Raw genomic sequence first — 13,946 nt, 5'->3', positions numbered from 1 at the left:
CGAAGTGTTCCGAGGCGGAAGATGAGACGTTCTTCCTCCAGGCGTCTGATGGTGAGGGAGCGGCAGTGAAGGAGGCCCAGGACCTCCATGGCCTCAGTAGAGTGGGAAGGGAGTTGAAATGTTGGGCCACGGGGTGGTATGGTTGATTGGTGCGGGTGTCCCAGAGATGTTCCCTAAAGCGTTCTGCTAGGAGGCGCCCAGTTTTCCCAATGTTCCAATGTTACTCAACCCTCAGAAAAAAAATTCTTATCTCTGTCCCACAGGGTGCCACCTAATTTTTAAACAGTACTCCCCAATTCTGGGCTTACCACATGAGCCTCTCTAAGATCATTAAGGATTTTATAATCTTCAACCAATTTACTCCTCACTCCTGTAAACTCCAGTTGAAACAAGCCCAGTCTGTCAAATTGTTCTTAAGACAACTTGTTTATTCCAGGTGTCCTTCCGTAAATAAAGAGGCCTAAACGGTGTGCAGTCTTGGAGATGAAGTCTCACCAGTACACTGTACAACTATTTCTTTTATATTCAGTTCCTCTCATAATATTAGATAATATCTAATTACTAGCTGTACCTGTGCAACAGTTTCCATGACTGAATCCCTCGCGCTGACTCCTGTGAGATACCAGTTGTCACATTCTGCCAAACAGAAAAAAGATCCATTTCTATTAGCTGGCAGATTTTCTATCCATGCTAATACAGCATGTTGTTTCCTTCTCTACATATTCCAACTTTATGCAACAACTTAGCACTGACAACCTTGTCAAATGCTTCTAGATATCCAATTACAGTACATCTGCAGGCTCCCCTTTACCCATAGTGAATTCTGCATTTCATTGCCTGATTTACAGCTATTACTGACTGGTGTATGTTTGTATCCTCTAACGTGATCATGGAAGCAAGATGTTTCTTTATCTGCCATTTCTTCATTGTCTAGTATAAATTCCCAAACTCCCCAATCTTTCTTTACAGCACTAACACTCTCTCTGCTCACTTCATTTTTACATATCTGTAGAAACTGTTAACTGTATTTACCTTTTTAATTGACAACTACTTGCACTCTAATGGTTTTTCTCCTGGTTAGTATTGTGGTTAAGTTTTGCCATTCTTTTGTGTTGTTCAAACATCTGATCTGCAGCTTTGAACAGTTATGTGTCTTTATCACAAGCACCTGTGTTTGTTTTTGTATTTCACCCTACATTGTGATTATTGTTAGAAAGCCTGTGGACCACCCCAACTTAGTCATTATGTCATAAAAGCAGTTAATTCGAATTGATTCTTAAATATATTCTGTTCTTCTTTCTTTGAACATGTCATGCCGAGTCCAGAATTGTGTATGCCTCTTAAACATTATATCAAGGTGCTGTCTGCCTGTTCTAATAGTACCAGTAGATATCAAAGTTCTATGGAAAGAATAGTCAAAGTTTTCCTAAATTTCTGGCTAACATTAATCCTTCGGTCAATGTCACCAAAAATAATGAGCAAAAGACACGTCTCATTTCGGGCTGATGAGATTTTACTTTATACACATGAAATGCTACATTTGCATTCATTATGACTTAAAAAGTGCATATAATATATTTGCCGATCATGAAAAGTCTTCTGGAGGCACCATACGGCACGGTGGCACAGTGGTTAGCACTGCTGCCTCACAGCGCCTGAAGACCCGGGTTCAATTCCCGACTCAGGCGACTGACTGTGTGGAGTTTGCACGTTCTCCCCGTGTCTGCGTGGGTTTCCTCCGGGTGCTCCGGTTTCCTCCCACAGTCCAAAGATGTGCGGGTCAGGTGAATTGGCCATGCTAAATTGCCCGTAGTGTTAGGTAAGGGGTAATGTAGGGGTATGGGTGGGTTTCGCTTCGGCGGGTCGGTGTGGACTTGTTGGGCCGAAGGGCCTGTTTCCACACTGTAAGTCTAATCTTAAAAAAAAAACCGGAATAGGCTATATAATGCCTTGTGCTTACTCTGTCTTATAATAAAATCATGGCACACCCTCCGCATTCGCTCATTTATTTTTTTATCTCCCCACCGAAAGAGAAATTCTGAGACCCCCTTCAACTCTAAGTATCTATTAATCTTACCCTTGTATGTATTTAATGACTGAACATCCACAGCTATCAGAAATAGTGAATTCCTAATTTGATGCATTTCATTTTTTGACTTTTTTTTTGAAATGTTGATTAACAATAATTGCTCGTATGTTTTCCTTATCTTGCAGGGGAGTAAACATCAATGTTCTGAGACATGAGGCAGAATTTTATGGGATTACTCCTTTAGGTAGGATATAGAATTATCTTTTAAATGAAACTGAACAGTCTATTTTCTCTCTATTGATCTAACCCTTCGCTTTGAACCATGAATATTACCTGAAGTACTTTTTAATAGGAAAGCAGAACATTGTTGTGGGCGGCATGGTGACACAGTGGTTAGCACTGCTGCCTCACAGCACCAGAGACCCGGGTTCAATTCCCGCCTCAGGCGACTGACTGACTGACTGACTGTGTGGAGTTTGCACATTCTCCCCGTGTCTGCGTGGGTTTCCTCCGGGTGCTCCAGTTTCCTCCCACAGTCCAAAGATGTGTAGGCCAGGTGAATTGGCCATGCTAAATTGCCTGTAGTGTTAGGTAAGGGGTAAATGTAGGGGCATGGGTGGGTTTCGCTTCGGCGGGTCGGTGTGGACTTGTTGGGCCGAAGGGCCTGTTTCCACACTAAGTAATCTAATCTAATTATTGAGACATAGGCCTAAAATAGCATATACAATCTGTTTACTTTTTGATGCCTATCACAGGGCTGTATTTGCATTCATCACTTTTTATGGGCCCTTCCAGTGCATCAACTTGCAAAGTGGAACTTGGTTCATTAACAGCAATTATATTCAATTTTTTGTAAATTCATTTCCATTGTTTCATCTGGGTCTGGTCCGATGAAATAAAGGAACGTAAAAATCAGTAATTAATAAACAACATGCATCCCTTTTGAAATGGCTCAACAAACCACTTCGATCAAGGACCATTATTTCTTTCTTTGATTCGGTCTTTCTTCATTTACTCATTCTTCACTATTACATCTGACTTAACTGAAGGACTCTTCTTCATCGCTAAATCCCTGTATGTCTTGATTTTCTGTTTTGTGCCAAACATTTCATTTTACCTTCACCTGTTGTCAACTTACTTTAAAACCCCAAGCTTATTCAAACTTGCATACTTAAATGTTCCTCCAGTTTTTGGAGAGGCAGTTCTAACAGCTTTACAAGAAAAGCTTGTCAACTGATGACTCTAATCCCTCGCTTGCTTTCGCCATTCAATCTCTTAAATGCTCCTGTGTTTATTCAAAAGTCCAGTGTGTTGTTTTACATCTTTTCTGTGTTAGCATTCAACTCCTCAACCTCATTTTTCTTTCCCGTGACTTCAAATCTCGACAATTTTGGAACTTGTTTTTCTCTGTCCCTTTTTCCTGCAACCTATGATAATGTCGTCTAATCAGTTTCCTGATTTTGTTCAGCTTCCCTCTTTCAATTCTGTTGGAACTTGTATTTATATAGTTCTGAAGTTCCTTGAGTTATTGTCCTAGGCCAAATCATCTTTTACTTCATCAATGATCTTCTGTCCATTCATATGGTCAGAAGTGGGGATACTTGTTGATTGTGAAATGTTCAGCACCACTTTCAACTTTCCTGATAATACTTCATTTGGTCATGAATTGATACACAAGTGCCAGGCAATGATCACCTCAACAAAAGAGAATCTAAATGTTGCCTTTTGACATTCAAGGGTAACTCTCATCTGGACTCCGAAGAACCATCATTGTCCATCATCGACCGTGCACATGTCAGGAGTATGCTGGAAACTTCCCCTCTTGCCTGAATGAGTATATTTCTATTAGCACTCGAGAGGCTGCACACGTTGTAGGACAAAGCAGCAGTTTGATTGGCATTGTATCCACGTGCATTCACTCTCTTTACCTCTGATGCTCAGTAGCAGCAGTGCATATAATTTACAGGATGCGCGTGTTCAGTAACATCACCGCCTGCATTTCTCTTCCAAGTCACTTACCATCCTGACTGAGAAAAATATTGCTGTTTCTTGACTGTAGCTGAGCCACAATCCTGAAACTCCACTGCAATTTATCCACAGCAAACAAATGCAGCAGTTCCAAAAAACGGTTCACTGACACCATCTCATGAGTAGCCATGGATGGACAATATTCCCTAGTCCAGCCAGTGACGCCTGCATTCCTTGATCCAGAACTTAATTTCTTAATTTTAAATGTTATAACTTTCTATTACATAAAACATCATCTCTAAATTTCTATAACTTTGCTACCAACACTTACAAATAGACTATCCTAGTGTGGATCAAAATGGTATGGCATAAGTCATCCATAGAATTGAGACCATTCATAAAGGTTCCCTTGAAGAGAATATATTCCTGTTCAAATGTGCATTTTTTTCCTTAAATGTTTTAATCCCCTTGAGCTTTTTGGTTTTTAGTATTGAATTTTTTTTTAAAAAGGGCTCGAGAATTTACTTAAACCAAGATTTAAATTTTTCTTCGATTTAAATTTTTAGATAAGACTTTTTTTTCCATTTCTTGGAATGTTTTTTAAATGTGCAGTTGAAGCATTGTTTTATTTTTGAGCCATCCTCATTGTCACTTACCAATGTAGTTGCTTGTTTTAAATGAAAAATAAATTGATTTGTTAATGTGTTACATAAATTATTTGAAAAGGTAATTAGATGAAATCAAATGCTTTATACAAAATTATTTGTGTACTTAGTTCGTCGTCTGTTGCTGTGTGAAGAACTTGAGAGGTCATCTTGTGGCAGTGTCCTCTTCCACGGCTATCTGCCACCTCCAGGTACATTTTTTATTTTAAGCTGGAACTGAGTTTTTTCAAGAGTGTGACTGTGGCTCTGCTAATACTATTCTCTTTGTACCACATCAACTTTTGCCTTCTACCATTAATAAGTAATGTACCATCACTTCATAAATATACAGGCTACTAATATTCATTATATTTTCATGTTTATTTATGCTTCATTTTGTTCTCGTGGGAAGAGTGAAAGATGATAGTGCTATCATTGTCCTTATTTTAAATCTTTATTTTGTCCCTTAACATATGTCTTGCCACTACTACCGAAAGAAAATGTATGTGTCAGTCAGACTGAAAGAGCACCTGAAGTGTGTTTCAACTCCCCTACTTTGCGTTAGTGTTTGACGTTTGACCACAAAGGCTTCATTATGCAGGTTTAAAAAATCAACAAAGCTAAATTTTAGGACTACATTTTAATTTGGGAAAACCTCAATGTCTAAATTCTCATCCTTTATAAATCCTGTGCTGGCCTTATCCCTTTCTATTTCGAGCCTTCTCCAAGCCTTTCAAACTTCTGAAATCTCTGCACTCCTCCAGTGTTGGCACCTAGTTTCATCCTTGATTGAAACGCCTCAGCCACTGCTGTCTACAAATTCAACCACCCAGCCCTTTTAAAGCCCTCTGCCTCTCAACTTCTTTCTCTTTTAAAGTGCTTCTTAATAGCTACCTATTTGACCAATCTGTTCTGATTTGTTCCTCCTCTCACTTCATGTCAAATTTTGATTTGTGAATAATCTTTGTATTGTTAAAGCGACTATAGAAAAACAAACTGCTATTGTTGAAGCACAAAGGCATTTCCTGAATCGTTAGTTTGAGATTAGAATCCAATCAAGTTGAAGTTTGGAAGGAATAATTTGCACTCAGACTTCACACATGATTTGAACTTTACCCATTCAATTCAGAAAGTAACTACCAGTTAACGTTAACGGGCAGATTATGGCAAGATAAAGAACATGACCAGAAGTATTGCTCCTAGTTGCATCTATTGTTCGCTAATAAGGTTTCAGGATTTTTGATGGGCTGTCTATCAGCTGCTGTTTTATCTTTGGTGATTAAAATGTAATGTTTTGATTCTGAACTCAGCAGTTGAGAATTAAGATGATTGGCCCCAAACAATCAATGACATTGAAGAATCCTTTGTCTGCCTCTTTGCATGACAAAATCAATGATAAAACTTGCACCATGTTTAAGTAATGGTTGTACCTGTAGATGGCAATGTGATAGAGGACTTCAGTGTTAACATTATGCAAGATTCACAGTGAAGAAACCCATACACGGTTACATGGTCTGACCACTAAGTGTCACTGTGGAGTAATTTAAGTTCTTAATATTATTTTAGCCAGTATTGCTTTCTCTCTTGCTTGCCCATGCGATCTCCATCTTTCTATAGTTGCAATTAGACATGTTTTACGTGGACAGCCATGGGCATGAGAGTACATCATATAAAATGTTGACTGGACTTTCCGGGAGCTGTGTAGTCTTTAATGTGATTAGGGAGGTATGTTTGCCTGTCCCACTGACAATTCCACTTATCGTTTTACATTAGAACATTTGTACCTTCTGGCACCAACTCCAGCAGGTTAGCAGTGATGACCAGAGTTAGGAGATCAAGTGATGAGTGTCATTTTAGTGAAGCCATGCATCTTTTAACATCATGCACTGAAAACGTGCAGGGCACTTCTGAAGGAGGGGCATTGGATCTGAAATGTCAACTCTGATTTCTCCTCTTCAATGAGATTTTTTTGGCAATTTCTATTTTGTTTTTGAAAATATTCAACCTCTGGGATCTGATTAGGTGTACCCTAGGACTCTGTCGGAAGCTGGGGAAGTGATTGCTGGGTCACTTATTGAGATATTTATATCATCGATAGCCTCAGGTGAGGTGCTGGATGACTGGATGTTGGCTAATGTGGTGCCACTATTTAAAGGTGGTAAGGAAAAGCCAGGGATGTATATATGAGCCTGACATCAGTGCTGGCCAAGTTGTTGGAGAGAATCTTGAGGGACAGGATTTACATATATTTGGAAAGGACTGATTAGGAATAGTTAACATGACTTTGTGCGTGAGATGAGTGTGTCTCATAATTGAACTTTTTGAAAATGTAAAGAAGATTTCTGAGGGCAGAGCGGTGGACGTGATCTATGTGGATGTCAGTAAGGCATTTGACGAGGTTCTTCATGGTACACTGGTTAGCAAGGTTAGGTCACGTAGAATACAAGGAGAACTAGCCATTTGGATACAGAACTGACTCAGAGGTAGAAGACAGGGTGGTGGTGGAGGGTAGCTTTTCAGACTGTGGAGGCCTGTGATCAGTGGTGTGCCACAAGGATCAGTGCTGGATCCACTACTTTTCCTCATTTCTATAAATGATTTGGATGTGAGCATAGGCGATATGGTTAGTACGTTTGCAGATGACCCCAAAATTGGAGGTGTAGTGGACAGTGAAGAAGGTTACCTCAAATTACAACAGGATCTTGATCAGATGGGCTAATGGGCTGAGGAGTGGCAGATGGAGTTTAATTTAGAGAAATGTGAGATGCTGCATTTTGGAAAGGCAAATCAGGGCAGGACGTTTACACTTAATGGTAAGGTCGTGGAGGAGTGTGGCTGAACAAAGAGCGCAGGTTCATAGGTCCTTGAAAGTAGAGTCACAGGTAGACAGGATAGTGAAAAAGGTGTTTGAATTCTTCCCTTTATTGATCAGAGCATAGGGGTTGGGAGGTCATGTTGTGGCTGCGCAGGCTATTGGTTACGCCACTTATGGACTATTGCTTGTAATTCTGGTCTCCATGCTATAGGAAAGATGTTGTAGAACTTGAAAAGGTTTTAGAAAAGATTTACAAGGATGTTATCAGAGTTGTAGGGTTTGAGCTATAGCGAGAGGCTGAATAGACTGGGGCTAACTTTCCTGGAGTGTTGGAGTCTGAGTTGCAACATTATAACGATTTATAAAATAGCGTGGATAGCGTAAATAGTCAAGGTTTTTTTTTCCCGGGGGTGGGGGAATCCATAACTAGAGGGTATAGGTTGAAGATGAGAGGGGAAAGAATTAAAAGGATCCTAAAGAGCATTTTCACACAGAGGATGCATGTCTGAAATGAGCTGCCTGGGGAAATGGTGGATGTTCGTACAATTGCAATATTTTAAAAGGCATTTGGATGGGTGGTTCGAGCGATATGGACTAAATGCTGGGAGTATACTAATTTAGGATTTCTGAATTGGACCAAAGGGTCTGTTTCCATGCTGTACGTCACTTTTTTTTAGTTCTGAAAATGTCCATTCCCCCCTCCATTCATGAGTATTCTCAGTCTCTGAACCTCCGTGTTCAACTCCAGACATTCTGAAACCCCCTTCCTGACTGCAACAGTGCTCAGCCTCTCTTTTTCAGCCTGACATTATTGGCCACTCTTGTATCTCAAATGCTGTCACTCTTCCTTTCTTCAACCCCAAACAACTGAAGAAGCAAGAGGAATGCCATAGCTATCCCAGATGGGGAAGTCTTTGCGTTTTAAGGCGAGGAAAACACCTAGAGCACAATGAGTGGGGTAAGGGGCGGTGGTCATGTGAAAGGTAGACAATGACATCATCTTCTGGGTGTCTCTAGTGTATGTATGTATCCTGAATGTTGTGTAGTCCCCTTCCTGCCATTCCTTTCTTGGGCCAGTAAATATGGCCTCCTCACTCACTCATTCGCGCTAGCTATATTTTTTGGGTGGGTAGCTTTATTATTTAAGTCAATAGGCTTCTTACAAGCCAGAAAAACCCTTGATCTGTTTAATTGTATGTGACGGATAGCTTCACATTGAGGCTCACAAACTGTGCATATAAAATCAGACTAGGAAGTGGGCACAGAAGTGCTGAGCTTGCTGCTGGGCCTGTTTTACATGCCACTGCCCCTCACCCCATCCCCAGGGGTCAGAACACAGAATCTGCCCTTCCAGTCTTTAATGAGATATACAAGAGTATGTTTTGTCAATTAAAATGTTATAAAGTTCAAATTTATTTCAAAGTGTGCTGCCTCCAAGTATCAGGAAAATGTTGGAACGAGGAACACTTGTCAGCAGTTTAGGTGATTCTAAATACACAGTATTAGATAGAATGTAAGTTGTTTGGAAAGTGACACTGATTGTGACTATTCTTTGAAGGAAAAGAACAGAGTAGTGGAGCACATAGACAAAACTAACTGAAATTTTATGTGGCAAATGCTGGAAGTCACAATGGCTGAGACTGCATCCCTGGAGGGATAGCAAGCTAAGGTTTCAAGTCTAGATAACTTCGTCAGAGCTCCGTGTAGATTCTAGGATCTGCAGTAATTTGCTCCTCTATTGTATCTAATGAGCCTGAATGCTTTCTTCAGACTATTTTCTGCTTTCGTATTAGGAGAATGTTCATATTCCACGTTTTTATATAGTTAAAGAATGATGTGTTTAAATCTCCTAGCTATTCCCAGTAGAAAAGGAAGTATTGGAGTGCCCGGTCCCTCACAGGAGAGTAAAGCTGGACAAAGCACAGCAGAAGGTACAAGTCGCTCAAATACAGCTCCTTCTGTGTCTGCTGGAGTCATCTCAACCGAAGGGTCTGCCAGATTAGGTGAGAGAGCTGTTTACTTTTTCTTCTAAAACATGTGCAAATGCTCATCAGCTAATAGCCTGGCTAAATGCTTATGATTGCACCACTCCATCATCTGCTTTTCAATCATATGTTTCCTTTCTTTGATTTGGACATTATTTGATCAGAAATTGCTTTCTACAAATTTTTAAATGCTCATAATATATCTCTCATTATTAACCATGTTGTTCCTTAAATCGTACTTACCCTCTTTGTAAAGAAAAATGTTAATTTCAAGAATATGTTTGAAAATAAAATTGCAATGCATCATCGCAGTGCCAGTACAGCAAAACTTGCTTGCAGTGAATGGGTGACTGGAAGACTGCTGTCCATGATTCAGTGGGATGCATTGCCAGTGATGAGGCTTTCTGTTGCTGACATGTGCTGCACTGAAAAAATGTTTGCATAGCACCAAATTATAGAAATTTATTGATGTAATTATTATTATGCATGATTGTTGTACATGGAATTGGGATGTCATGAAGTCTTGGTCATATAAGACGACTATACTATTAAGAATTGATTAACATGCACTCATGAGGCTCATCTCTGCAGAGCTACCAGATTACAAAATCTGACCTGTCGATCAATCAGTGATGCATAAGGGTATCAAGGCCTTTTCATGTTTGGAGGACTCTTTTGTACTTAACAGGCTTTGAAATTGTCTGTACCCATGAGAAAAGCTGGAAAATATCCAGGTGATTTTCATTCTCTGGGCGAGCATAACATTTAATTAGTAACAGTCTCTGGATTCGTGAGCATTGTTCTTGTTTTGAACACAATCAAGGAGTAAAATTTTAACACTGCTGAAGTGGCATCAGATGAAAAGTATGGTTTGGAATATGAATATTACATAGTGTTCTTCAGAGTATATCACATTAGTTCTGATTCACCTAGGTGATTAATTCTGGATTGAAGAATACAATGTTTTGATTGTGAAGGCCTGCTTTGTCTTACTGCCAACTATCCGTTTTCCCCGATGGACTAAATGGTTGAAAATTGTTGCTAAAGTTTCCTTATAGATTAATGCACATTACAGTCAGTGATTTCATTGCAAGTAGTTTTTACTCATTGTGGTATTGTAATGATGCTTATACATTTCATAAAACCAAACCACATTTTGAAGGAAATTAATTTTGTAATTTTGTCTTTTGCATATTGTTTTGTTGCCAGGCACAGTGGTGGACCCCCGGAAAGTTCTTATAGTAGCTGGTCATCACAACTGGATTGTTGTAGCTTATGCACACTTCGTGGTTTGTTACAGGTACCAGAAGCTCATTGCAATTCATTATATTATTCCGTAAATAGGGGTCAAAACACAACTTGCTAAAATACAATAGAACTTCGGTGTTTACAGGACGGCCCAGTAAAGTGCCACCTTGAGAGTTTCAAGTGTAAATGTGAGTAGAAAATGCAGTTGACTTTCCTGATGAGAACTCTGATGTTGTCTGAATCTCTGCATAGCTTTTAAAAGTGGTACTAAATACCTCAGCGTATAATATGAGGCAAAATGTTGAGGTTTTGAGCACGTCCACTAACAAGCTGCCGGCTATTTTGGTTTATAATTTTTCTTGTTGATCTTCTCATGGAGTATTTTGTGCTGTTTTACAATGTTAAAGGCATTACGTGATTGCAGGTTTATATAGATCTACAAATGCACAGAAAAACTTGAAAGGTTAGGTTATTTCTGTTAACATTCTATTATAGAGATATAATAGAATTTAAAATCATTAAAAAAGGGGCAGGATAGATGGACAGTCTCCATTAGTTAACCCTGGAATGAACAGCTGAATGCACAAAACCCCTTTAAAAAATATTAAAACTGAGGACAAAACAAAATTCTTCTGTCACCGTTGAGGTTAAATTCATATCCAGAATGAATAATAGGTACCTAACTTATGTCAGCTTTCAAGATTAGATTGAATGGGTATATAAAGAAAGGAGATTGAACGGATGGGAGAGCAAGACTACCATAATTAGTAAACCCACAGGGGATGTATTGATTGACTTATCAAAAAGTTGCTTGAAGTAGATTGATCATCATGTGGAAAAGGGGGCAACTTAATATCTCAACAGGACCTTTGCAACCACTAAGTTTCCTGTCATTTTATCTTTTTTCATATTGTTGATGGCTAATTTCTGATGATTTATCTGGGAGCTTGCATACCATTCCATCATTAATGTAAATGAGTGATCCAAGAGTTTTGTATAAAAGTATTTAAAGTGCAAATGGAATTTTGCCCTTTTAATTTCTTGAATATTCCCATTGTCACTATTTTCAAATAGAGACTTTGTTGTTGAGGTGACATGTTTACAAAAAATTTGTAGCTTATCCCTGCTGTATAAGACATCTTATCATACTGGGCATCACTGTTCTTCCAACCCTTGTATTATTGTGATTCAGCCTAGGAAACCAGCTTCTGGCAATGTCAGCAGATGTCACCACCAGCTCATTTTTGTTCTCAACTCTTGGTAACATTCCATTTTGGCATATACTCCACTTGTACAGTTTTCAGTCCTTTTCTACATGAATCCAATCCTCATTCCTTTTACAGCTGTCTTGAGACACACTCCATTCATGTTTCAACAAATAATCAACATCTCTGCTGAGGCCACTTCTAAGTTTCAGCATCTCAATAGTCTCAAACTCAACACTACCTGACACTTTTTCTGTCGTATACCTCTGTGGTTTCAGTCATGTCCACATTCTTTATTTCTTCCAAAATACACTAATCAAACCTTACACCATGGTCAGTTATTTTGACTGATATATTAACACGCATGTAGAATCTACTAACATTGGGAAAACACTGGAAACCTAATCATATGATAAAAAGATTTCATTTGGGTGATTGTGTTTACATGATTACCCAGTATGTTGCAGTGCCGTATGTGTTATAACTGTTGACAAAACAACTGCAGGACACAATCTAGAAATAAAGAAATACGGGTGTTAGAAATGTAAAGTAAATATGAACTGAAAGCACTGGGGATATGCAGCAGGTCAGGCAGCACCTATGGAGAAAAAATAGAATAGTATTTCAGGTTGATGACCTTTCACTGATTTGGAAAGTTAACTTTTTTTTTCAGTTTCTGACATGAGTATTGCCAACCATTAAGTTTTAGTTCAAGAAGCAGTCTATGCTCAGAGTCATAAAATTCCCACAGTGTGGAAGCAGGCCATTCGGCTCATCAAAATCCACACCAACACTCCAAAGGGCATTCCACCCAGCTTTAGTCCCATACTCTATCCCTGCAACGTTTATCAAGTCTAATCTGCCTAGCTTGCACGTCCCAAAACACTCTGGACAATTTTGCATGGCTAGTCCGCCTAGCATGCACAACTGCGATCTGTGGGAGAAAACTGGAGCAGACCCACGCAGACATGGGCAGAATGTGCAAACTCCACATAGACCGCTGTCCGAGGGTGAATTGAACCCGGTCACTGGTGCGTGAGATATCGGTGCTAGTCACTGAGCCACTTTGCCATCCCTGACAGACTGCCTTTGGCAAGTCTCATGTTCAATTGTTTCCTAGTCTTTTGGTATTTAAAAAAGTTTACTTCTGTTTTAATTCCTGCCAGTTTAAATTTTAAGTGATGTTTTTTCTCTCTCAGTATAAAAAGAATGAAAGCCTAGATCTAAGAGACAGAAAGGCAGTAGTCACATGTGGCTCATACAATTCTAGAATAAATAGCCATTTTTTTAAGACCAGAGGTTGCATAAATGAAATAAATCTCATGCAGCACCTGGGGAAAAATGAAACCAAGTATTGATAATAGCATCAAAATAATATTGTAGGTAACCAGACATGCTGTAAATTACACTTGTACAGTGATTTTTAAATCTACTGTCTATATATTTTTTGACAGTTTACTGGCAACTCTAGCATGTGCAAAGTGATGAATTCAAGAATTCTGTGGAATGTGTTTTTTTTTGTGACTTTTTTTTTTGAAGGTTAAAATGTGTGTGTATATGAATAAAAGTTCTTTTTCACCAACACTGCAGGTGGAAAAATCAAGCACAGTTATTGAGTTCTTGCATGCAGCTTATGTGTCATTGAAGGTTTTGACTAATACTAAGCAAGAACTTTAATATTATGAAAATAAGAGTTTGCTTTCTCAAGGAATAATCTGGAAATCCAGAAATATTACTCTCCACATCAAATTTGCATTACATCAGAACTATTTCTTAATTTTCAGTAAAATGTCTGCTCGAAGCTGCGTTGCGGATGTTGTGGAGAATTGTATTTTTGATTTTTCGAGCTTGTTGCTTTCATTTAATGCATTTGACTTTTTTCTTACACTTCTGGTTTTTATATGTATTTCCACATCGTGAAATTGAAGCTTAAAACCATTTTACTCGATTTCATCTTGTCAGATAACATTTTGGTAGTAATTCTTGCCCTTTGGTCACTAAAGAACCCAGTTCAAAATGCAATTGCATAAATTAATGCAAAAGATTCAGATG

At 38.9% G+C, this 13,946-nt stretch overlaps 1 protein-coding gene across 1 annotated transcript in view; it reads left to right on the top strand.

The window, feature by feature from the left end:
• kctd3 (potassium channel tetramerization domain containing 3) overlaps positions 1-13,946 on the top strand; it is a 77,792-nt gene that overhangs the window by 31,408 nt on the left and 32,438 nt on the right. The window contains exons 5-8 of the mRNA XM_060831466.1: positions 2,215-2,273; positions 4,773-4,853; positions 9,310-9,459; positions 10,651-10,741. Of these exons, the coding sequence (XP_060687449.1) occupies positions 2,215-2,273; positions 4,773-4,853; positions 9,310-9,459; positions 10,651-10,741 (381 nt within the window). The remainder of the gene's footprint in view (positions 1-2,214; positions 2,274-4,772; positions 4,854-9,309; positions 9,460-10,650; positions 10,742-13,946) is intronic.

Source organism: Hemiscyllium ocellatum, chromosome 10 (genome assembly GCF_020745735.1).
Source record: "Hemiscyllium ocellatum isolate sHemOce1 chromosome 10, sHemOce1.pat.X.cur, whole genome shotgun sequence".
NCBI lineage: Eukaryota > Metazoa > Chordata > Chondrichthyes > Orectolobiformes > Hemiscylliidae > Hemiscyllium > Hemiscyllium ocellatum.
This window is presented reverse-complemented; position numbering and strand designations above follow the sequence as displayed.